Source organism: Staurois parvus, unplaced genomic scaffold (genome assembly GCF_062004578.1).
Source record: "Staurois parvus isolate SC_StPar_1 unplaced genomic scaffold, SC_StPar_1.0 ptg000080l, whole genome shotgun sequence".
Taxonomy (NCBI): Eukaryota; Metazoa; Chordata; class Amphibia; order Anura; family Ranidae; genus Staurois; species Staurois parvus.
Genome location: NW_028317876.1, coordinates 5,934,708 through 5,961,707, shown reverse-complemented (window position 1 = coordinate 5,961,707; position 27,000 = coordinate 5,934,708). Strand labels below are relative to the sequence as shown.

Below are 27,000 nucleotides of genomic sequence, written 5' to 3'. Positions count from 1 at the left end.
TTTGTTTGAAATTAAAAAAAAACATACTTAATTCCTTTCCTCTCTTTAAACACCTTCCTTGCCGTTGTGACTGGGCGTCATATGACGTCCTGTCAAAATGAGCTGCTCACGCGGCCGCAAGGCCACACAGCGGCGCGATCTGTCACTGGCTGTGTCCACGGGACACAGCTGATGACATATCACTACACTGGCACATTGCCAGTGTCATGTGACCGCTGTGACCAATCACAGCAGATCACATGTGAATTGTATACAATGGATGGCTTCTTGTCATGCCATCCATCGTATACACTTAAGTTGTTAGCTGTGTCTGCTCATGGCAGTCACATGATACAGACAGGGCCAATCACAGCCCATCTGTATCATATGATCAGCTTTGCCCAGTCACAACTAATCACAACAAAAGACTGAATTAATCAGTTTAATTCAGTAATGATTGCAAATATCAATGAAATACATTGGTATTAGCAATCATAATGTGTTAAAAAAAAAAAAACTTGATCACTTGCTCAGAGTAGTTCAATGTTACTATGGTAAAATTGTATTGCTTTGGTCATTAATAAAAATGATATAAACATTTGAAAAAAAATACAAATTCAATTATTATTTTCACCAAAGAAATGTAGCAGAATACATTTTGACCTAAATTTATGAAGAAATGTTATTTATTTGCAACATGTTATAACAGAAATGAAGAAAAGTGCATTTTTTTCAAAAGTTTCAGGTGTTTTTTGTTTTATTTAGCAAAAAATAAAAAATTCAGTGGTGATTAATTACCACCAAAAGAAAGCCCTATTTGTATGAAAAAAATTTCATATGGGTACAGTGTTGCATGACCGCGCAATTGTCATTCAAAGTGTGACAGCGCTGAAAGCTGAAAATTGGCCTGGGCAGGAAGGGGGTATAAGTGTCCGGTATTGAAGTGGTTAAAGATGCATCAAGTACAGAGAAATACTACTACCTGCCAGAAATCCAGTGAGCTCCCAACTTTCAGTTTGAGTCCGCAGCACTTCCTCTGCTGCCATAATTCCCAAACATTAGTGTCTGTGCTTCCTGTGTTTTCTCTACTGTACTACAGAACATTTTCTTATGTTAGAAAGATGAGAACAGAAGAATATGTTCTGTAGGTAGAAAGGAGAACTTGGCAGGGCTGCACACACTGCACTGCTTTAGATTTCAGTACAGTAGAAGCAGTGTGTTGTCCGTGAAAAAGGAATGCGTGTTCTCTGGATTTCCAGCAAACCACAGGTTCCTTTGTTTATTTGCAGCACTTTAAAAAGATAAAACATAAGACAATGCGCATGCTTTGCAGAGGTGTAATGAATATATTGAGTATATGTGTCCCTATGCAGATAAGGGACATCTGTAGATAAAAACATGCTGTACAGCTCTAAACAAAGTTGAATAATGCCCTTGCTGTAGATGTAGACTAGTTACAGTATGTGTCTCATGACTCCTGGCTGGAAAACTCCTAGGACATTGCTAAGACTGGCCATACATTATACCATTTTCTTGAGAATTTTGGTTTAGATTTACCTAACACCATATAATAGGGGATCAAACCTAAACAACACTTTCAATTGTATCCAATTAGGCAGGCCCTTTCACCACATCGTTAAAGGTAAATCTAAAGGAAATTGGGCAGAAATTGGACAGAGATTTGTAAGAAAATTGTATAGTGTATGACCAGCCTAAGGGATGCCTAGCTGTTATTGTTCACCTCCATCGTCACAGGAGTGAGCTCTCAAACGCTGAACTCAGAGCTACTGCAACAGGGAAGAGAAAGTGCATGTGAGGGGGTAACACTAGGCATCTCTTAGCAATGTCCTAGGAGTTTTCCAATCAGGCTTCACAAGGTACATAAATGACCTACTCCTACAGTAAGGTCATTGCTGGACTTTGGTCAAAGCTGTGCAGCTACTCTTTATCTACAGATGTCCCTTATCTGCGTAGGAAGTTTTTTTTTATTAAAGATGAACTGTGCCTACAAAGTATAATGTAGAGTTGTATATATGATATTTACATTTGAGCATAAATAAACTTTAAGTACCGTGTTTCCCCGAAAATAAGACAGTGTCTTATATTAATTTTAGGTAAAAAAAAATGCACTAGGGCTTATTTTTGGGTAGGTCTTATTTTTATTGACTTTTATTTATTTTCATTCACTTGGTGACACCCCCTCCAACGATCCCCGCAGGATGGATCGGATCTGCGGATTGAGCATAATGGATCGGAGTCCGATCCATTATCCTCCCCAATCCGCAGATCCGATCCATCCTGCGGGGATCGTCGGCTTGCAACCTAACTGATCTCTCCACCAGCTCCTCAAAAAGGTACGTTTTAAAGCAAGCCCCCCCCTCTCTGCCCTCTTTCTCCCCCCTCTCTCTCTGCCCTCTTTCTCCCCCAACCCTCGCTCTCCCCCCTACCTACTACATGAAGCTGCAGTGCTGTCACCATGGTCGGGGGATTACATACTTACCTGCTGCATACTCTGCCCGCCTCTCCAGCACTCCTACTTCAGCACCCATGGCAGGGATGTGGACCCACCACTCTGCTGAAACTCCGAGGAGGAGAGGTATCCAAAGTGCCTGCCTCACTGTCCGTCCCCTCAATGCCTGCTTATTTCAGAAGCGGCACATACAGGGACGGATTGAGCCTCTCATGGGGTCCTGCAGTGACCCTGGGTCCTCGGGCAGTGCCTGAATGGTCAGTCCACCCCTGGTGGAGGTAGGTCTTATTTTCGGGGGAGGGCTTATATTAGCGGGATGTCAAAAAGTACTGCTAGGTCTTACTTTCGGGGTAGGTCTTACTTTCGGGGAAACACGGTAGTGGGAAAATGAAAGAAAGATGAGTTTTAAGCAGCAAGGGTGGCAGGCATTTAGGTGATTCTGCTGCGTTGTACTTCATAGATTCATTTTAAAGTAAAGACCTGGCTAATTTAAACTACGCATAGCTAGGAAATTCAGTTTTGTATAATAGATTACCTTCAGTGAAAACCCCAAAAGTATCAATAGAACTAAACATTCATGCAAATAAAGTTATATGAAAAAGTTTTCCTGCAAAACTAGAGCTTGCACTGCCCCCTCCTCTCAAGCTTCCCTATTGGGCATTGAGAATGCAAAGAAACAATGGAGAGGCTTGTGCTGGGTACATGCGATCCGAATACTGGCCGGTTCTGCAGGAACGGACGACATTCGGTCAGCGTATACAGCTGTCTGTCCAACAGAAGCCGGTCCAACAACCGGCTTTTGTCGAAGGAACATGCTGGAAAAGCAGCAGCAGATCAGCGCTGGCAGCCAATGGCAGTGAACGCTGATCAGTATGTTTTGGTGGGGGAGCAGTCTCCCTATCAGAACACAATAGTTCAGTGGGAGAGATAGAAGCATGAACATCACAAAGTTAGTACCGCGCCCTCTCAGTTTTTTCTTCATTCAGCCCGCTAGGTTGAACAAAATAAATATTTAATGTGTGTACCAGGCTTTGGAAAGCAGGAAAAATGGGGCTAAGTTCAGCTTTTATAGGAAAAGTAGAGCTTTGGATATAAATTCAGCATCTTATATCTCCTGCTGTACAGATTATTTTGACATGTGGTTTTCACTGGAGATAAGGTACGCTTTTGTATTTTCCAATCAAGAACCTTGCCATTCTAATTCGCCTCAGGTTTCTGACGTGATCTTCATAAAAGAACAAATCTAATCATAATTTACATCTAAAGTGGCCGAATAACTACAGTGCAGTATTATAAAGCAGCAACTCATTTTGAGACCGAAGTGTTGTTTATGGTCCTCTAGCTCTAGCATAACAAGTTGCCAACAGTGAGGCGGCCATAGACAAAGCACACCTTCCATTGACTGCTAATGACCTGAAAGGAAACCGGTGAAGATACAAACAGCTACCATAGAAGATTTATTTTTAAAAGCTGCAGGGCTGTTATTTTGATCCTGACTTCACTACATAGTAAATCACTGACCAGCGGCAAGTATTCAGTGCTGATATTGAAAAAGTCTGAACTTCCTCTGAATACTTCCTTCCATTTTATTAGTGTATATGAACAAATCTAACTATCTCTGTTAGTAGAACAAATAGAAAATGTTTTGTTCTTTCAGGGAAACTAAATTCTGTGACCAAATAAATAGTTAATTTTGAGCCCTAAACATCACCAGTAGCTGCATTAGAAAAGCAGTGCTGACAAGCTGAAGGAAGCGCATTGCACTGTTCCTTTTTTTTTTTGTTCAGACTTTATGGAATTGTAGCAAAGTGACATTTTATTAAGTTTTATTCATCACAGGGGCCTTGCAATGTGGTGTATTGTGTCGCAGCACACTGCAGGGAAACAAATTTCTGCATGCCATATACAAGGAAAGTTGCCCTCTCTATGCATTAAGATTGTGCTGGAAAGGGCTGCCCAGTGTACTCCAATGCACCTGGTGAGAATGATCCCTTAGATGTTCTACATATGATAAAGTGTATTAAACCCACCTCATAAAAAACTATCAATGAATGCTGTATTGCATGCTGTTCATATGCAGTCACTATGGGATTCATTTTATGTATGTCCTCACTGCACTTAGGGATTTTGCAGAGCAGTGTTGGCAGCTGTTCATATGATCAGTTTTTAGTAAGTTTCAATGCTGAAAATTTCCTCTCTATCACATCTGAACAGCTCCTGTGACTATAGAGTCACACATGTGGATGTAAACACAGTGGTAAATGACAGCTCACTTACTCCTTCCTACATGCCTACTAAATAGCTAAACACAAAGGGGGTGGGATATTACATCTTGATTGATTGAGGCTTCACCTACCTATTATTCTAAAATCACAGGCTGGAGGCACGTGACACAGCCTGTGACTGGCAGAAATCCACCCACTCCATGTTATTGCTAAAAATATTAAAGATTTGATTTCAAATATATATTTGTATGATGATTTAAAACAGTTTATTATTATTAATTACTTTTACTCTGTATCCCAAAGGCTTTCTTTTTTTATTTGAACATGTGACCAGTAGCAGAGGACTAGAAGCTTATTTTTCCCTGCAGGCAGGCTGGAAAAGAGCTGGGTCATGTGACAGCTGTATATTGATTGGGCAAAAAGGTACTTGGATATTTTTTTTATTAAAATTACATTGCCATCATCCACATAAAGAAACAGAAGAGAAAATGTAAAAAAAACAGTGCGTGTTTAGTATTACTTTAATTAATCAGTTTTTATTTTAGTCACTTCCAGATTGCTTGTCCATATGCACTGTACTGAGGACGGGTAGCCCATGCAGGCACAGCGATGTACTGGTACATTGCTTCCGGGTATAGGGCATGCACATGCGCGTTCCCCCACAACACCCACTGTAATTGTACACAGCAGGTGTCTGTCAGCACGTCTCGGCCAATGATTCATGGCCGAGATCTCCTGATCGGCTGTGTACAATCACAGCCCAGAGCCCTGTTTTGAAAATTGAAATGATCTCTCTGTGTTTCATTCCTGCAAAGCAGGGTTGAGAAACAAAGAGATCTCTTAGTAAAAGCAGCACGCTTTACACATAGTAAGGCACACATTTAACCCCTTGATCACCCTAGATGTTAACCTCTTCCCAGCCATTAATCAGTACAGTGACAGTGTATATTATTATCACTGATCACTGTATTAATGTCACTGGTGATGTTAGTGGCAGTTTTTCAGTTCTCCCAGTATAAGTTAGTGTCAGATTGCCTTCCACACTATCACAGTCCCATTATAAGTCGCTGATCACCGCCATTAGTAGTATAAAAAAAAAAATCCAATATATACTATAGTTTGTAGACGCTATAACTTTCACGAAAACCAAAGACATGCAGCAGAACACATTTTGGCCAAAATATATAAAGACATTTTTATTAAAAATTTTTATTGGATATGTTTATAGCAGAAAGTAAAAAATATTTATTTTTTTTTCAAAATTTTCAGTCTTTTTTTGTTTATATTGCAAAAAGTGAAAAACCCATGGGTGACAAAATACCACCAAAAGAAAAAAAATTATAGAAATTTCATTTGGTTACAGTGTTGTATGACAGTGCAATTGCCAGTTAAAATAGCAAAAAATGGCCTTTCAGAAAGGGGGTAAAATCTTCCAGAGCTCAAGTGGTTAATAAATACAGTTTAGGATTTGGATTTTGAGCTTCCTGTTGTATTATTATAAAATAGAATGTAAAAAGTTCTTTTGAAACTAAATCTAGGGATATTTCTTTTGTACATGTAAGTCCACATGTGTTAAATAAATACAGTCTTGTATGTTAAGTGTGTGCAGGCACTCAGTAGACTTAGCACATAAAACAAGAAATACATTCTGGAATTCAATACATAAGTTAACTAAGTGTTAATCCTTCCTTCAGACAACAGCTGATATTTTATCTTGGACAGGATAGACTTTTGTGTGTTTCCACTTTATCAAGAAGTACAGTAGCCAACACGCAAATGTTTCCTTCAAATGTAAAGCCTGATTTGTAAAAGCACATAATTCATTTTGTCAACTTGTCATCACAGATACAATTTTTAAAGATCACTTCATTAAGTGATGCTACATGCATAATACAGTTCAGCTGGTAAAAAAACCAAGTTGTGTTTATTCTGTTAGAACTCAAATTTGGATCTTGAAATAAGTAGAAACCTTGTTCTTGTGATGCTGATTTATGAAACACGAAACCCAGCAAAAGTATGAATCTGCAATAGATACTGACAACCACGATAAAGCTGGATTCACACCTATCCCTGCGTGTTTTCAGGAATTTTTACAAGCATTATTAATGAGTGTTGACATGCGTTTTTCATCAATGTGCCCCTTACCGCATATCGAAGCATCAATAAAAGGACATACGTTTTTCATCCAACACATGTGGCTCAGATTTGAGCTAGCGCCATTTAAAATAACAATTAACCCTTTTGCTGCCAGGTCTGTATGGCAACAGACCTACAGCACCGCTTCCAGCTGACCAGGTCCATATACTCTAGGAACCTGGCATTCCTCCTGATATGAGCTCAGAGTCACTTCAAACGCCGCTGAACAAACTGATAGCTCTTATTAGCAGCTTGCCAGAGCTGGTCGCCTAAAATGTGACCCCCCCATCCCTCGCTGCTGCTTCTCTACCCTGTGTTTCCTGCCTCTCCACCTGCCTGAAATCTGAAGTGCCCCCTCAGCTCTGATGTCCCCCTTTCCTGCACTTTACCGCAGCACTGATTCCCCCCTCAGTGTTGATTACCCCGCCCCGTGCATCCTCGATCCCCTGTGGCTACCCTGCAGCTGCCAGCCATGGGGGGATATAACTGTCTTAACAGATCCCCCCCGGCTGCTCTGATATCCTATATTCTGGCATCCCTCTCACTGATCCCTCAGTGCCCCCTTTCTGCAGCTGCAGACAGCTTTCACTCCTCCCCCTCCCGCTGGCTGCAGATGCAAATCAGGAGGCTGAGAAACGTGTTTACCATCCCCCTTCCTTTCCTGAATTAATACAGTCATCGATTGATACCAATCGCTCCCATGTTCATTCATCACTGAATTTCAAACTGTGTTTACTATGCTTCAATCTGTGAATGAACAGGCGTCTGTCTACAGAGACTTCTATTAATTTATCTGCAGTATTTATCTGCAGTGACGCTGAGGCTGCAGATAAAGAGACTGTTTTGAGTTCTTTTCTCTGTCTCAAAAAAAGAAACATTAGGGGTCTTTTTAGACCCCTGATATCTCACAAAAGTGTGACAGGGATGTACAGGTGTTCCATGCATCCCCATGCAGGCAGTCCCACTGATGTCAATTGGGACACAGCAGCTGTATGGACACAGCTACTGCTCCCAATTTGACATCTATGTGGGTGCATGTACCTCAACTCATACTGTCTACGTTTGGCGCCATACACCTGCACCTGCACGGATGTCAAATGGGGAGCAGAGGCTCTGTCCTTGCAGCCACTGCATCCCAATTTACATGAATGAGACTGCCTACACAGGGACGCACCAAAAACCTGTACATCCCCGTGCGGGTAAACAGCTCTCCAAGGGTGTGCGCTTTAGTCCGACCCAGGGGCGGACTGACCATTTGGAAACTTGGGCACTGCCCAAGGGCCCGGGGTCAGTAGGGGGCCCCATGAGATGCCCCTGGTACCTTTTTCATAGGCTTTTTTGAGTTTGGGCAAGGACACAGGGGCCCCATGATCCCCTATTGCCCGGGGGCCCCATGAGTTGTCAGTCTGCCCCTGGTCCGACCCCATGTGAACAAGGCCTTAGTAGGAATTTAGCAGGAATTCTGTAAGTTGTGTTTATGTGTGCAGATAAGGATTTTAAGGGTTAAAATAGCGATTTGATAAATGTTTGCGCAATTTTTGTGGGGCCTAAAAAACCAGTAGCACTTTTTTATTCTACAGGTCATGTGCTTTCAGAAAATGCATGGTTTGGGGGTGGGGTTACTAACTCTGAAAGCTGTAAGTGAAAAATGAAAAACTCCAGATTTTTTGAGAAATTTGATTGTTTACAGTTTTGTGTACTTTCAATTTTCACCATTTTGCAAAAAGGCGCAATTTAAAATTTACAAGCGTTTGTTATTCAATAACTCAATACAGGTTTAGCTTTTATATTTAGTGAGAATTTAGCAGGAATTTTGTTAAATTTGCTGTGTTTTTATCTGCTAATAATGATTTTAGTGTATTTTTAGCAAACAATATTGTTTTGATCAACATTTGCGCAAATATCACAGGGCCTTAAAAATCAGTAACACCTTCTTTTATTCTGCTGGTCATGTGATTTGATAAATGTATGGCTTGAAGGGTCTCTGAAAGCTGTAGGAGAAAACAAAAAGCAATGAAAAAATTGTAAAAATGGTCTGGCCACCTGTTTAAAAGTGGAGCGCAGGGCCTGGCAGCGAAAGGGTTAATCTGTGTACATTCATGAACATGTGTTAAACCATAGCTGTGAATGGGTCCTCAAGGAAGTTTCTTAGATGAAAACATCACAGATGGATTGCTAAGTGTTTTTTTTATTGTATGTATTTTTGTTACCAAAATTTCTAGTATAACATTCCAACACATCAGGGTCACTCAGTATCTAACGCCTATTTACACAATCCACACACTTAATACACTTTTGTTGTGCATTAGATTAGCAACCCTTTAATTTTGTATGAGGTGTCAGCACACCTCTGCATTAAAGACAGTGCACTATTTTTGGCAATGCAGCACAAAACACACCCTTGTTTTTGCATCTGTCTTTTGTGGAATTGCTAAGCACAGATGCAGGTTTATTTACTGTATATGTGGGGGGTATACACTAGGACAACATTCTGGGTTTTTTTCAATGGTCTTTCTATCCAGCATATACACAAATAGATATTTATTAGCGTCAGTAGTGAGTTTTATGCCTTAACCACTTGCCCTCCAGAGGATTTACTCCCCTTCCTGACCAGGCCATTTTTTTGCATGACGGCGCTGCATTAATTTAACTGACAATTGCGCGGTCAAGCAATGCTGCACCCAAATTAAATTACAATCTTTTTTCCCCACAAATATAGCTTTTTTTCGGTGTGGTAATTGATCGACTGTGCTTTTTTTTATATTTCTTGCGCTATTAAAAAAAAAAAAAGACCGACAATTTTGACAAAACACAATATTTTTGACTTTTTGCTATTAAACATGTCCAGTTAAAAAAATTTTAAAAATCTAATTTTGGCATAACTGTAGGCCAAAATGTATTCTGCTAAAAGTCTTCTAAAAAAATCCCAATACGTGTAAATTAATTGGTTAATGTGAAAGTTATAACATTTACAAATGGCGGTATATATACTGGGATTTTTATTTTTTATTTTTACTAGTAATGGCGGTGGTCAGCGACTTACAGCGGGACTGCGTCGGGCATTCTGACACTGGGGGGGAACTGACTTGGCGTCACTGACATCCCCTGTGACACTAATACAGTGATCAGTGCTATTAAAAGTTAATGAAACTACTAATGGCACTGGGCAGGAAGGGGTTAACATGTGGGGAGATCAAAAGGTTAACTGTGTACTGTGTTAGTGATTTCAACTGCAAGCACACTGCTTTGTATGGCTGTGCTATGCACAGCCATACCAAGCTGATAGGAGCTGACAGGGGAGAGAACTGTATTGTTTACATACAGTTCTCTCCCTCCGTTGGTAATGCTCGGCGACTGCTGGGTGCTGGCGAGTAATCACCGGCTGGGACCCGGTGCTTGACAGCCTAGGCCGCAAATAATATATACTTGATTTTGCATTTCTGGGTAGGGGGCCCGCATACGTGATTTTGCACACTCCTGCCACCCTTTAGCAGAATATCTGCTATAGGATGGCGGGAAAGTGTTTAAAGAGTAACTCTGTGAACTATGTATATTGCAAGGATTTTAACAAACTTTGTTGCAGATTCCTACCTTTTGTTATTCTGAAGAAATAGCTGTTTGCCTATGTCCATGTGCAGAGTGAATCTGTATGGTAGTGATTTCATAATTATCCATCAGCTGCTGCACATGCAGCGGTCTAATGAGGAAAGTGACAAGGTCTGCATCCCTATAGATGTACAGTCAGGTCCATAAATATTGGGACATCGACACAATTCTAACATTTGTGGCTCTATACACCACCACAATGGATTTGAAATGAAACGAATAAGATGTGCTTTAACTGCAGACTGTCAGCTTTAATTTGAGGGTATTTACATCCAAATCAGGCGAACGGTGTAGGAATGACAACAGTTTGCATATGTGCCTCCCACTTGTTAAGGGGCCAAAAGTAATGGGACAGAATAATAATCATAAATCAAACTTTCACTTTTTAATACTTGGTTGCAAATCCTTTGCAGTCAATTACAGCCTGAAGTCTGGATGAGCAGATAAAAGGTCCAGAGTTCATTTCCAGTGTGCTATTTGCATTTGAAATCTGTTGCTGTCAACTCTCAATATGAGATCCAAAGAGCTGTCACTGTCAGTGAAGCAAGCCATCATTAGGCTGAAATAACAAAACAAACCCATCAGAGAGATAGCAAAAACATTAGGCGTGGCCAAAACAATTGTTTGGAACATTCTTAAAAAGAAGGAACGCACTGGTGACCTCAGCAACACCAAAAGACCCGGAAGACCACGGAAAACAACTGTGGTGGATGACTGAAGAATTCTTTCCCATGTGAAGAAAACACCCTTCACAACAGTTGGCCAGATCAAGAACACTCTCCAGGAGGTAGGTGTATGTGTGTCAAAGTCAACAATCAAGAGAAGACTTCACCAGAGTGAATACAGAGGGTTCACCACAAGATGTAAACCATTGGTGAGCCTCAAAAACAGGAAGGCCAGATTGGAGTTTGCCAAATGACATCTAAAAAAGCCTTCACAGTTCTGGAACAACATCCTATGGACAGATGAGACCAAGATCAACTTGTACCAGAGTGATGAGAAGAGAAGAGTATGGAGAAGGAAAGGAACTGCTCATGATCCTAAGCATACCACCTCATCAGTGAAGTATGGTGGTGGTAGTGTCATGGCGTGGGCATGTATGGTTGCCAATGGAACTGGTTCTCTTGTATTTATTGATGATGTGACTGCTGACAAAAGCAGCAGGATGAATTCTGAAGTGTTTCGGGCAATATTATCTGCTCATATTTAGCCAAATGCTTCAGAACTCATTGGACGCCGCTTCACAGTGCAGATGGACAATGACCCAAAGCATACTGCAAAAACAACTAAAGAGTTTTTTAAGGGAAAGAAGTGGAATGTTATGCAATGGCCAAGTCAATCACCTGACCTGAATCCGATTGAGCATGCATTTCACTTGCTGAAGACAAAACTGAAGGGAAAATGCCCCAAGAACAAGCAGGAACTGAAGACAGTTGCAGTAGAGGCCTGTCAGTGCATCACCAGGGATGAAACCCAGCGTCTGGTGATGTCTATGCGTTCCAGACTTCAGGCTGTAATTGACTGCAAAGGATTTGCAACCAAGTATTAAAAAGTGAAAGTTTGATTTATGATTATTATTCTGTCCCATTACTTTTGGCCCCTTAACAAGTGGGAGGCACATATGCAAACTGTTGTCATTCCTACACCGTTCACCTGATTTGGATGTAAATACCCTCAAAGTAAAGCCGACAGTCTGCAGTTAAAGAACATCTTGTTCGTTTCATTTCAAATCCATTGTGGTGGTGTATAGAGCCAGAAATTTTAGAATTGTGTCGATGTCCCAATATTTATGGACCTGACTGTATATTCCCTTTGCTAGTATCTTACCAACAAAGATATTTTTGTTGCAGGGGATGTCTAAGATCTGATTTTTATCTTAGAGCAGAATGACTTTTCTGTAGTTTAGTGTTGGGAATATCAGTGAGCCAATCACACAAGCAGGAAATTATATTGATGAGGGGGGCGTTCTGTACATCATCTGTGTACAGAATGCCTACAGACTGCCTTATTGCATTGCATTTACAGAATATTACAGAGCTGTGGATTGAAAAGGAAAGGTCAATTTTAATAACATTCAATTACAATATGACTTGTGTCGCAGTTATATGCTATATTATTTTTTCATAATTGCTATTTTTTTGCCACAAACTTGGAGTTACCCTTTAAGCAGCTCTGTTATTGTAAGAATATGCCTGAAACAGTATAATCTGACCAGTGACCAACAGGAATTTCGAATCCATTTTTTTTTACCATAATCCAGAAGCCACCTTTTGGAAAAGAAGGCATGCTGCTACAAGACTGCACTCTTGATGGACATCTACAGGAGACCTCTGCTTGCACTCCAACACAGTCAATTTCAGTCAATCTAATTTACTTAAATGCTGGTTATTCACAGATGTTGTTTTGGAAGTTCTTTTCAGACACCCCTAAACACTCAATGAATGTATCTCAGTATCTGTTTTGAATAAGGACTGTGTTTAGCAGGAGATAGTTTTGTGTTTTATTGTATTACTCTCAGCATTGAGTGCTGGTTCACATGTATGCAGACTGGATGTGGTTTGAAACAGATCCAATCCGCTTGATCTGTGAAACAACACTGCTTCCTATGGTGCCTATTCACATACCCTATAGTGCCAAAAGTATTGGGATGCCTGCCTTTACATGTACATGAACTTTAATGGCATCCCAATCTTAGTCAGTAGGGTTCAATATTGAGTTGACCCACCCTTTGCAGCGATAACAGCTTCAACTATTCTGGGAAGGCTGTCCACAAGGTTTAGGAGTGTGTTTATGGCACTGTTCGACCATTCTTCCAGAAGCGCATTTGTGAGGTCAGGCACTGATGTCGGACGAGAAGGCTTGGCTCGCAGTCTCTGCTCTAATTCATCCCAAAGGTGTTCTGTCGGGTTGAGGTCAGGACTCTGTGCAGGTCAGTCAAGTTCCTTTACCCCAAACTTGCTCACCCATGTCTTTATGGACCTTGCTTTGTGCACTGGTGCGTGCAGTCATGTTGGAACAGGAAGGGGCCATCCCCAAACTGTTCCCACAAAGTTAACATTGCTCTAGAGTCCAGTGGTGGTGTGCTTTACACCACTGCATCTGACGCTTTGCATTGCTCAGCCATGGAAACCCATTCCATGAAGCTCTCTACGCACTGTTGTTGTTCTAATCTGAAGGCCACATGAAGTTTAGAGGTCTTTAGCTATTGACTCTGCAGACAGTTGGCAACCTTTGCATACTGTGTGCTTCAGCATACGCTGACCCCGCTCTGTAATTTTACGTGGCCTACCACTTCATGGCTGAGTTGCTGTTGTTCCTAGTTACGTCCACTTTGTTATAATACCACTAACAGTTGACTGTGGAATATTTAGTAGCAAGGAAATTTCACAGATGGACAACTTTATTGCAGCCTATTAGGGTACCACGCTTGAATTCACTGAGATCCTTAGAGCGACCCATTCTTTCAAAAATGTTTGTAGAAGCAGTCTGCATGCCTAGATGGTTGATTTTATACACCTCTGGCCATGGAGATGATTGGAACACCTGAATCCAATGATTTGGAGGGGTGTCCCAATACTTTTGACAATATAGTGTATGCACTGGCAGTATGGATTCAGTGATTGAAAAAGAGTCATGTCTGATTTCTGAGCAGTGTGGTCCGGTTCAGGTGTGGATTACAGGCTATTGACTTCTATGGGAACCATTTCTAAACCTCACATGTCATCAGTTGTGAACAGGATAAAATTCTGACCTGAACCTGATCTAAACTTGTCCTGAACCTGATGTAAGCCTGACCTGAACCGCTAAACACTACCGTATCAATGAGCAGTGAGCTTCAATCCGCACCGCACATGTGTGAATCAGCGCTAACTTTAATTTGACATCTATATATTTTTTAATATTCTTATAAAGTGTACTAAACACTAATGGGATTCAGTTAGGGTGTTGACAATTACAAGTGTTTGATTTCCTAAATACTGTATGCAGTGTCTTATTTTACTACTGAAATGCTTCTATGAGATGCCTCAAAGTACTGGCCTATTGAGTATCATAGAAAGTGAGTGCTCTTTGAGCTTGTTGGGATGTTGAGCCATGCCTTAACTTCTGACTTTGACTTTCATGTGCACGTTAGCAAGTAAGGCTGTCAATGCTCACATCCACCACATTTTTCCTTTATGGCTACTTAGAACCTTGCACTAAAATGGGTCTAAGATTTAAGGGTTCTCAGTGTTCCCAGGATCTCACCAGAAGGATTAAGATGGTAAATTAAGTATATTTTCTAATTTAAGGGTTTTTTTTAACAGGTTTATCATAATTATTTTAGATGGAAGGAGGCAGCAGTATTTTGATCTATGTGTGGCCACTGTCGCAAAAGTTGACGCACATTTGTTGAACGAATCTATTGGAAAAAAGCCACTCCATCAGCAGCTACAGTGCTGATCTGTGTATTCAGAGGAGTCCCTGCTGCCATTATATAATAGGAAAGCGAAGAGGATTTCCCCATCCACCTCAGCTGTGTGGATGGGGGAGTCAGTTCAGTTTTTTCTAATCCGCCTGCCACTGGCTGAACGAAAAACAAAAATTGGGCTATGTATGGCCAGCTTTATGGTACACTGTCCTTGCACTGGCCAGTTTTTACAGAGAGAGAGTTTGACAGAAATTGGCCAGCATCAGGACAGTTTTAATCAGCAAGACACAGGTAGGTTTAATAGAGTTGTGTAAAATTCGACCGGCGGCAACGGTGGTGTACTGCAAACAAAAAACAGCGCCAAAAACAGATAGTCAACTCCGTCAACTAAGTGAATGAACACCCCAAACACCCTATTAACATAAAATAATAAGCAATATAGCCCCAAAAGCAACAGAACCTCAAAAATACCACTGAAACAGAATGCCACTTTTCTAGGGAAATCCTTGCAGCCAGAAACAAAAAAAAAAACAAAAAAAAAAAGGGGGGGGGGGAGGGAGGGGGTTTGCTATAGACTGGACATCAATTATTCAGCTGAGCTCCCACCCTATCATGCATCCCAGAGATAGTTGCCCTTGCCATAGGAAAGTGATTTTTCTCTGTATGTGTAGAAGTAATGGGCTGTTTCGGAGAGTTTGCAACGGGGACTGTGGGGCTACCCTGGTGCCTCACTGCATGAATTTGGCAAGAGAGTGACAGGTAAGTATAATGCAAGCCATAGATGAATCAATTTTCTTTCTTTCCACCACAGATGGGAGAAAAGAAGAATGCTCGATTCCCTATCAACACAGTCAGTGTTGATGGGGGAATCCCTTGTGCAGCACTAATGTGTTCTGCTGTCCGTGGGCTGTCAATGATTATTGACTATAGCCGCTGGTTGTAATTGCATGTAAAAAATCTGTCTGGTTGAACTCAAATTGATTAATGGATTGTCCTGGGTACAATCAGCCTTATCATAGATCGATCAAATCTCGGCCAGTCCCTGCTGAACTGGCCGAGATTCAATCCATCTATGGCTGGCTTAAAACCTGGAAATAGGCTTTGGGAAATGGGGGGGGGGGATACATTTACTAAATGAAAGTTATCTTTTAGGTACAAGCAACAAGTGAAATGTATCAGTTATTTGTGAAATCTATCCAGCAGATAATCACCATACTCTGAGTTCTATGTATTAAATTGCCTTACAGTTACAGACCCTTGTCAGTGTTGTAGGATGCTTGCTGAACCATTTCCTTTTTTTTTTCTCTGAGATAAAGTAAGCAGCCTACAGTGGGCATAGTTGCCAACTGTCTCGGATTGCCCGGGATGGTCCCAGATTTTAAAGCCCTGTCATGGCCAGGGCTCCATCCCAAAAATAGGAAATATTCCCGGATAGCGTGACCCCTGTGCCAGGTGGCCAGCGCCACAATTCTTGTGCTTCTGAACAGAGAGACGTGAGGACAGAATACTCCCCCAGCAGTTCTGTCCAGGAGCTCTGATTGGGGACTCCCTGTGAGGCATTGCAGTGTGAATGGGTGGGAGGGGGTGCGACCAGCCTCACAGATAATCATGCCTAGCCCCTCCTTTTACCAAGGGTAGCATGAGCAATGAAGGTACGTGCTGTGGTGGTGGTGGGACGTATGTAGTGTATGTATATGTAGCATGTGTGTATGTAGTATGTGTGTATGTAGTAAGTGTGTATGCAGGGTTACCAACTCTTTGTATGTTTCGGGACAGTTTGTAAATTTCAGGCGCCATGTCCGCAGTCTCCGTCCATCCCTTGCGCCGCATCCGCGGTCTCTGTCCATCCCTTGTGCCATGTCCGCAGTCTCTGTCCATCCCTTGCGCCATGTACACAGTCTCTGTCCATCCCTTGCGCCATGTACACAGTCTCTGTCCATCCCTTGCACCGCGTACACAGTCTCTGACTATCCCTTGCGCCATTTACATAGTCTCTGACCATCCGTTGTGTCATGTCTGCAGTCTCTGACCATCTCTTGTGCCAGGTACGCAGTCTCTGACCATCCTTTTCTATGCCTGCATTCTCTGACCATCTCCTTTACTATGCCTGCAGTCTCTGACCAACTCCTGTACTATGCCTGCTGTCTCTAACCCTAACCTGTACTATGCCTGCAGTCTCTGACCCTCCCCTATGCTAACTGCATTAACGTCTAGCAACCAATTAGTGGGAGATAATGATGAGCTGTAACCTCTAGCAGCCAATCACTGAGTGTGGACCAGTTCTTTATGTTTACATTATTAATTTTTTTTCTAGATAAGTCTATGTGTGTGTTTATTTGTTTTTTGGGATTTTTGGGTGGAGAGCAAAATTGCATGAGGGATCCCAAGAAAATCTCAGACTCTAACCACACCCCCTTAAAGTCACGCCCAATATTTAGCATATTGTAAACCACATCCACTTTTTGGCAGAGCACACTTCGTTTACAGCCACTGGCTTTCTGGACATACAGTAAAACAAAAAAGTGTCCGTAAACTTTTTTTTTTAAATGTTGGCAAATATGAGTGGATGGTTTGCAAACGTATATACCTAAGCAGTTGGTGTCCCAAAAACAGTTAATTCTTGATAACGTCATTTTAGGTAGTGGCGTCGCCAGGTTCATTACAGCTATTCATGTATGAACAAATTTAGCCCTGACCAATTGAACTGTGTTAGGGCTGATTTACACCTTCGATTGGGTTTTTTTTTAAAAACACATGGTTGAGCCATGTTTTTACTGCCCCCAACCACCCCACCTTAAGCTGCAATGGCAGTTTGCATATCCTGCATCCATTATGCTTTGCGGTAGTAAAATAATCCCCCCATTGTGTTTGACCAACTACTCCTCAATCTCATGCAATGCACACAGTTAAGGCATGATGGTGTTGCATTTACAGGGTTAAAACAGGTAGCGAAGAGGTAACATATTGCCTCTTCACGCCTGTCAAATGTCACTCTGAAAAGTGATACACGGTCACATCACTTTTCAGAGGTATTTCACAGGCGTGAAGAGGCAATGTGTTACCTCCTTGCTGCCTGTTTGTTCGTCAGTGACAGACGCATGTGTAAATATAGCCTTAGTGTATACACAATTAAACCACAATCCAGGTAACACCTTCTTTCCAGCCGGTCTTGAGATTAAGTCCCCGGTCACACTGGATGCGAATTGGCATGCAATTTGTATGCCATGCAACTTGCAAATCGCATGCCATGTCGCACCCTATTGTCCACAATTAGAGCGGTCATATCGATGTGGTTCTGACTTTGTCGGAGTCGCACCAATTTTTAAAGTACTACATGCAATACTTTTGTTGCAATTTGCATAGACATCTATGTCAGATGTCTTGCAAATCGCACCTGAAATCAGCATGTCATCCGACTTTGAAATTGTGTGACTTCACTGTAAGTCACAAGATTTCAAAGTTGGGTTTGGTGTGACTGGAAGGTAATACATTCCTTCAAGATAACCATTCCATTGGATGATGTCAGCATATAAAGAAAAGTGTACTAGTTTGTAAATATTTCCAGATGTACTGTAATACATTGTTGAGGTGAAATACTTGAGATGCATGGTGCCAATCAAGTAACTTTACTTGGACATACGGTACAAATGGTCAATAGTTGCAGTAAGTTTCTCCAAAATGATCCTAAATCAGCACAATAATGCAGCAAATAGAACTCATGAATTGAAATCTGAGACATACAGTATGTGAGGCACTGCTGAACCTCTTAATGTCAGACAAGCACTGCATTCTAGGTAGGTAGTGAAATACAGAAATACAATACACAGCAGCACTGAAAATCACATCTTTACATTATCAACTAACCTACCTTCCACTTTGTCCAAGAGCTGGAGTCCAAGAGCACATTCTATCTATCTGTCTGTCTATCTATCTATCTATCTATCTATCTATCTATCTATCTATCTATCTATCACACAATCTCTGTACATCAACAAAATCTACCACAACTATGGAATATGGGGACCTACCTAATCTATCCAATCAATCTGTATACAATCAGGTAGGCCCTTGCACTTGTTGGTATATCTAGCAGAGATTGTACAATCAGATTGTAACATGTAGTGAGCTTATCTGCGACGAAAGGGGAAAAAAACATAATTATGCAGTCCGTGAGCCAAGCCATTTAAACAAAATCCTTGCAATTTACTTACCCTTGAGATTAGCAGTGGCTGGTTAAAGTCAATTCCCCCAGTTAGCCTGAATCCCCAGGGAGCAGGTCCGGGCAGAACCACATTCTGTGGCATTTTCTTGGCCAAAGTTAGTTTAGTGATTTACGTTATATCACAAGTAAGGCAAAGAACTTAGTTACAGGTCCCTGAGAAGTTATCCCTCTGCAAGCAGCAGCAGAGACAGCCTGATCCCCTGATGCCTATGATCTTCTCTTTATCCCTTTCCTCGGCTGACGTCACCTTCTGGCCAGAAGTCATACACAGAGGAGAATGAGAGGGGAGGAGAATAAGCAGAGGGGGATAAACTGGCAGCACTCTAGTTACAATATCATGTCCAGTACAGAGTCTTTTCATACAATTACTGAGCATGAGTAATATGGGGAAAATGTAAGCAGGTCTTAGAGGGGTGAAGTTGATATGAAGAAGCTTTACCTTCCAAGCTAATCTTTACCCAACTGTACATATACTCAGGGTGTGAAAAACTGGCATATTGCTGAAACTCTGTAAAAAATCAGTTAAAGAAATCTTTTACGTGTGTCTACACCCCAAACTTTTTGTTTATTTTTGGATATGGCGAAGAAGAATTAGAACACCTGTCAGGTTTTACTGCAGTCTGAGGCTCCTTAAAGTGGTATTAAACCCAAAGACAAAATTGTAATATATTGCAGATTACAAAGTGTTACTAAACCCACAACAGTAAAGTCAGTCTGTATATGCAGTAAAGCAGGGGTAAGCAACCTTTGAGAGACGGAGAACTACAGTGGCTTGAAAAAGTATTCATACCCCTTGAAATTGTAAACATTTTCTCATGTTACAACCAAAAATGTAAATTTATTTTATTGGGATTTTATGTGATAGACCAACGCAAAGTGGCACATAATTGTGAAGTGGAAGAGAAATGATAAATGGTTTTCAAAAGTTTTTACAAATACATATCTGAAAAGTGTGGCATGCATTTGTATCCAGCCTTTGTGGAACCACCTTTTGCTGCAATTAAAGTCTTTTTGGATATGTCTCTACCAGCTTTGCACATCTAGAAAGTGACATTTTTGCCCATTCTTCTTTCCAAAATAGCTCAAGCTCTGTCAAATTGGATGGAGAATGTCTGTGAACAGCAATTTTCAAGTCTCACCACAGATTCTCAATTGGATTTAGGTCTGGACTTTGACTGGGCCATTCTAACACATGAATATGCTTTTGATCTAAACCATTCCATTGTAGCTCTGGCTGTATGTTTAGGGTCGTTGTCCTGTTGGAAGGTGAGCCTCCGCCCCAGTTTCAAGTCTTTTGCAAACTCTAACAGGTTTTCTTCTAACATTGCCCTGTATTTGTCTCCATCCATCTTCCCATCAACTCTGACCAGCTTCCCTGTCCCTGCTAAAGAAAAGCATCCCCACAACACGATGCTGCCACCCCATGTTTCACGGTGGGGATGGTGTGTTCAGGGTGATGTGCAGTGTTAGTTTTCCGCCATACATAGCGTTTTGTTTTTAGGCCAAAAAAGTTTAATTTTGGTCTCACCTGATCACCTTCCACGTTTGCTGTGTCCCCCACACAGCTTCTCACAAACTGCAAATGGGACTTCTTATGACTTTCTTCCAACAATGCCTTTTTTCTTGCCACTCTTCTATAAAGGCCAGATTTGTGGAGTGCACTACTAATAGTTGTCCTGTGGACAGATTCTTGCACCTGAGCTGTGGATCTTTGCAGCTCCTCCAGAGTTAACATGGGCCTCTTGGCTGCATGTCTGATCAATGCTCTCCTTGTCCGGGCCGGTCAGTTTAGGTGGACAGCCATGTTTTGGTAGCTTTGCAGTTGTGCCATACTCTTTCCATTTTTGGATGATGGATTGAATAGTGCTCTGTGAGATATTCAAAGCTTGAGATTTTGTTTTTATAAACTAACCCTTTTTTAAACTCTCCACAACTTTATCCCTGACCTATCTGGTGTGTTCCTTGGCCTTCATGATGCTGTTTTTTCACTAATGTTCTCTAACAAACCTCTGTGGGCTTCACAGAACAGCTATATTTATACTGAGTTTAAATTAAACATAGATGGACTCTATTTATTAATTTACTTATTAGGTGACTTCTGAAGGCAATTGGTTCTACTAGATTTTAGTTAGGGGTATCAGAGTAAAGGGGGCTGAATATAAGTGCATGCCACTCTTTTCAGATATATAATTGTATAAAATTTTGAAAACCATTTATCATTTTCCTTCCACTTCACAATAACGTGTCACTTTGTGTTGGTCTATCACATAAAATCCCAATAAAATACAATTAAATTTTTGGTTGTAACATGACAAAATGTGAAAAATTTCAAGGGGTATGAATACTTTTTCAAGGCACTGTACCTGAACAACATGGAAGAGATCAAAGATCATCAGGGTTCAGCACCATTTAAAAAAAAAAGGAAGTGAACTTGCATTGCCTAGCCAAATAGTAAAGAAAATGTAGAAAAATATAATAAAACAAATGTCACTGTAAAAATGGAAACTTAGCCTACCTTAACTGCTTCCCTGCTGCCCTATAGCAGAAGTACTGCTACAGGGCGGCAGGCATGTGCAAAATCACGTGTGTGTGTGTGTGTATGTATATATATATATATATATATATATATATATATATATATATATATGATTTGCATTTCTGGGTAGGGAGCCTGTGCGTGCTCCCTACCCATGCCGCTATTGGCTCCTTGGCATGTCAATCACCAGGTCCCAGCCTCCGATTCTCGGCCGGGACTCGGTGATCGTCAGCGGAGCTGACAGAGAAGAGATCTGTGTGTTAACAACACAATCTCTCCCCTGTCAGCATGAACAGACTGCAAGGATCACCGATGCACGGATTAGAATTCAGTCTGTTTGTCATCAGTAATGCATGGATGTATAGTCAGGGATGTGTTTAGAGATCTGTGCAGGTCTGTACAGCTGCCCTGTGCATCTTGTGCGAGTGAAGACAGCCCTTTGCATGGGTGTACATATTGGTAAGCCCATGCGAATGAGAGCTTACAGGTATGAGGTCATCTTTTGTCGAAACGACAAATATCGAGCTTCGGCCATAGCTCCCAGTCTTACTTAGTCTCTCGCAGTAGCTGTGTTCCCAGCTCTCTACACTTTTAGGCCCTTCACAGACCTTTGCTTTGTTGTACTGTAATTTATGTGTTAACTTGTGTTGCATTATCCATTTTTTTGAGTTTTAGTGCCATGGTAGTTTTACTGATGGTTACTCAGGTCCTGCAACACTGTACCCAAATTAATTTTATATAATTTTGTTGAAACAAAGCTTTCTTTCTTATCCTTATGTTTTCTGTTATAAAAGACACCAAATATCAGGACAGTACAAACATCCCCCAGATGACCCCTTTTTGGAAAGTAGACACCCCAAAGTAATCAAATTTTTTGCCACAATTTTTGGGAAATGAAGAAACATTCTGGTATTGAGGGAGTTAAAAAATGGAGCTTGGTAATGGTGCACTAGATACAGTAATGAGAGATGATGGAGTTAATGTACAGATGTGTAGGATAAAGGAGGTGAAGGGGTTATTTACAGTACAGTTAACAAACATCCCCGGTGATGTCCCTGGCAGTAGCGACTTGCCACCTCCTTCTCCAAAAAAGGTTGCCTCTGCCTTCTCCGATGCCTTTTGTTTCAGGGATTGCAGTTTGTACCTACTGCTTAGCTCAAGCCGATCAAGTACCTTGAGGACAACCATATCAATGAGTGCAGGACAGCAGCTAAGTGCCAAATCGATGTGTTTGCAGTTCTGTGCTGGAGGTATGAAATGTCCCAGTGGGCAAATTGCAGCCATTCCCAGCATGCAAGTCACCAACGCCCTGTCATGCACAGATGCCAGTTTTGAGCCTTTCTGAGTACCCTGCTAGCTAGGTGTGTTTGACCCTTGGATGGGTATAAGTGATGCTGTGAGCTCCCACAAAATAATTGTAACTTCTCACACCCCAGCTCTCTGCACTACTTACTTCTGACCTCTGAACTCTGTGTTACTTACTACTGGCCCATGAAACCTGTGTTACATACTACTGACCTCTGCACTATGTGTTACTACTGACCCCAGCACTCTGCATTACTACTGACCTCTGCACTTTGTGTTACTTAATACTGACCTCCGTGTTATATACTACTGACCTCTGCACTCTGCATTACATACTACTGACCGTTGCACTTTTTGTTACGTAATACTGACCTCTGAACTCTGTGTTACTACTTACCCATGAGCCCTGAGTTACATACTACTGACTTCTGCACTATGCGTTACTTACTACTGACCTATGAGCTCTGTGTTATGTACTACTGACCTCTGCACTCTGCATTACATACTACTGACCTTTGAACTATGTAGTACTTTTGACCTCTGAGCCTGGTGTTACTACCGACCTCTGCACTCTGCATTAGTTACTACTGACCTGTGCACTCTGTGTTATTTAGCACTAACCCTTGAACTCTGTGTTACCTACTGCTGACTCCTGAATTCTGCGTTACATAAGCATGCCCACTGCACTCTGTATTACATGCTATGGACCACTGCCCTCTGTATTACTACTAACCTCTGAACTCTGCATTACTTATTACTGGCCACTGAATTTTGTGTTACTTACTACTGAGGCATCCCCGCTAACATTGCATGCATATATTGGGGCATCTTATTTGAAACCAGCTTTTTAATACATTGAATGTCTGCCTGTTCCAAAAGTCTGAGGAATGTCAAAATAGGGAGTGATTTCATGGGTGTTGTGCTGCCTACGCTGTATATGGGAAATGCATTTGCATCTATATGTATAGCCAAAACCAAAAATGTAATATATTACAGCTTACCAATCAGATGTGGTGGCTGCATCAGTTTTCTTTTTTTAGGCTTTTTTTCCCCTTTGATTTCACCTGGTGGTTTGGCCAGTATCTCATGTATTAGAGTGCCCCCATTCTGGATAGGTGAGCACAAAGACACCTTTGGACAACAGCATTGTCAGTCTGGGGGGAAGGGAGTGTTAGATGTACTAGCAAATTTAGATTCACTAAACAAATTGAAGCCGAACTCCAGCTCACAGTGTATAAGCACTTACAGCAAACTGTATTTTTTCCTTTGGGATAAAGGATTTACACAAATAAATAAAAGCTGCTCATTGTAAGCACCCCTGCTAGTGGTAAATGGTTTGTCTCATCTCTGTAGTTAATACATTCTGCTGGAGAGCTTGTTCTTTTGAAAAACAGCAGACTTACTGGGTTGATCACTGGATGAAAAAAGAAGAAAGGAAGCCTAAAAAACAAAGTGAATGCAGCTACCAACATCTAAGAATTGGTAAGCTGAAATAAAATAAACATGTGCTCTTAGATTTAATGGCACTTTAATTTTTGTTTATTATGCTGCTACCTTGTGACCTTTTTTTGTATTGCATGTTCATTTATTTCCTTCATGTCAGGTAATTTCCTTTTCCTTTGTATGGGCTTTGTAATCCTTCCTCCCTTACAATTCACATTTTGAAATTGGGGCTAGCACGGATCTGAAGACTGGCAAATGGCCAGGTCCAGATGAATACACAGCTTTATATTACAAGAAATTAGCTGATGTGCTTGCTCCTCACCTTGCCACTATGTATAATGCGGTGAAGGGAGGTTCGATTTTTTTTCCCCTGACTCTCTGACTGCTAATGTGGTTATGATCCCAAAACCGGATAGAGATCATTCCTCATGGGCAAATTACAGGCCAATTTCTCTTATTAACATCGACATGAAAATCCTAACCAAGATCTTAACCACTCGTTTGAATTCTTTCCTTTCTTGTCAGATTAAGAAGGACCAGGTGGGTTTCGTCCCCCACAGACAAGTGGGTGATGCCATCAGACGCATTTTACAGTTACAACATCTGGCGCATACTCACAAAATTGATATGATGCTCCTATCTCTAGATATCAACAAGGCCTTTGACACTTTGTCCTGGCCTTGTCTCATGTCGGTCCTTCACCATTTTAGCTTTGGTCCCTCGTTCTTGCATTGGATTTCTTCGCTATATACATCCCCCCAAGAAAAACTCAAATATTACGGTTTTGAGTCCTCAATGTTCCCAATTGGCAGGGAACTAGACAAGGTTGCCCACTTTCTCCCATACTATTTATTTTGGCTTTAGAACCTTTGGCAGAAGCCATTTGTATGCATCCTGATATTAAGAGAATGGATGTAGCTGGTTCTCAACATAAGGTATCTCTGTTCGCTGGCGATATATTGTTGTCGGTGAGGAATCCGGGGGTTACTTTGCCAAACCTACTTGCGGTTTTGGATTCCTTTGAAGTTCTCTCAGACCTCCATGTCAACCCTGCCAAATCTAAGGCTATGATAATTACCCTTTCACCATCAATGTTGGTGACTCTGAAACATTCGTTCTCTTTTCAATGGCTTTCGGCTCTGCTGTAATTAGGAATCAAGCTCACTCCGACTTATGACGGACTCTATCGGGCTAATTTCCCTGCTGTCTTTATTGATTTGACAGAGATGTTGTCCTCCTGGTCTCACTATCCGCTTTCATGGTTCAGTAGAATCAATGCGATCCGCATGACTTATCTTCCCAAATTATTGTACGTGTTTCGAGTTCTACCAGTTCCTGTTCCCTCACATATATTGCGTATTCATCAGCGAAAACTCCTGTCTTTCATTTGGGGCTCCTCTCGACCCAGAATTAGCAAACAAATCTTATTTGCCCGTAAGACCGAGGGTGGGTTATCTGTCCCAAATCTTCAGGCTTACTATCTGGCGGCCAATATTGCCCCCTTAGCCCATCTCCATGCATCTCGCAATATTCCCTTGTGGGCTACTGTAGACTTGATGGATTCCCACCCAATACCACTCTCTTCTTTACTGTGGCTTCCTCCTATTCATCGCCTTCATTCCTTAGTCCGACACTGACACTTAGTCTTTGGGATTCTATTAAATATTCTGCTGGTCTCATTTCCGCCCACCTGCCGTTACTACGTTTGTGACATAATCCATTATTTCTCCCACAATCCCGGACAGTTTGCTTGGTGGCTAACCCATGGCTTCCACGATGTACATTCCTTGCTCTCTCCCACTCACCTTTGAAACTCTGCACTCTTCTTATGATATCCCAGTGCGGGAGCATTTTGGCTACCTTCAACTCTGCCAATTTATCAATACATTAATACAGACGCATTCGGAACCCTACAGGTTGACCCCCTTTGAAAGTCAATGCAGACATAGACCCCATGCTCCGGGCTTAATCTCTCTGGTCTACTCCTCCATTATTTCTTATAGAACGCCTCCGGTATGTTCTTATCATCAGCGTTGGCAGTTGGAACTCGGGAGCACTCTGGATCAGCAGGATTGGCGGACCATGACCCAAGCGTTCTCTAAATGTTCTAGGAATGTTATCATTCTAGAAAATGCCTATAAGGTTCTTTATAGATGGTATTACACGCCTGCTCGTCTGGCTCGTTTTATCCCCACATACTCCCCGACTTGCTTTCGGGGTTGTCAACAAATAGGCACCATGGTCCATATTTGGTGGGCTTGCCCTAAGGTTTGTAGATTGTGGATCAGGGTTTATGCCCTTCTCCGCACTATGTTTCACGCAGATATTAAGCGCAACCCGTATGAAGCGCTCTTATTTAAACCATTAATGGGCCTACTTCGTTCTGAACGGCAGCTGACATCGCATCTATTCATGGCTAGCAAGCTGACGATCGCAAGGGCTTGGAAGACTCCCCTCCTCAGCTTCGAGGCTGTCAAAAATCGGTTGAACTTTATCATGGTTAATGAAAAGCTGACGGTTATACTGTTAGACACCCATACAAAGTTCCTGCAGACCTGGCTTGATATAGCCCAACCATCGAGATTTGACCACTCCCTCTTGCCGTTATAAGATTTACATATTATTTTCTTTTTTTTTTTTCCGTCGCGGTCCCCCTGGAGCCCTTTCCTT

General features: G+C 41.6%; 1 protein-coding gene across 3 annotated transcripts in view; it reads right to left on the bottom strand.

Moving 5' to 3' along the window:
- The window catches only part of PDLIM3 (PDZ and LIM domain 3), a 65,216-nt gene extending 45,963 nt beyond the window's left edge, over positions 1 to 19,253 (bottom strand). The window contains exon 1 of one of the 3 annotated variants that reach the window (XM_089669597.1): positions 19,036 to 19,253. In XM_089669597.1, the coding sequence (XP_089525723.1) occupies positions 19,036 to 19,128 (93 nt within the window). In that variant the 5' untranslated portion in view covers positions 19,129 to 19,253. The remainder of the gene's footprint in view (positions 1 to 19,035) is intronic. The other 2 variants (XM_089669598.1, XM_089669596.1) reach the window with 2 other exon arrangements.
- Positions 19,254 to 27,000: the final 7,747 nt, after the last annotated feature.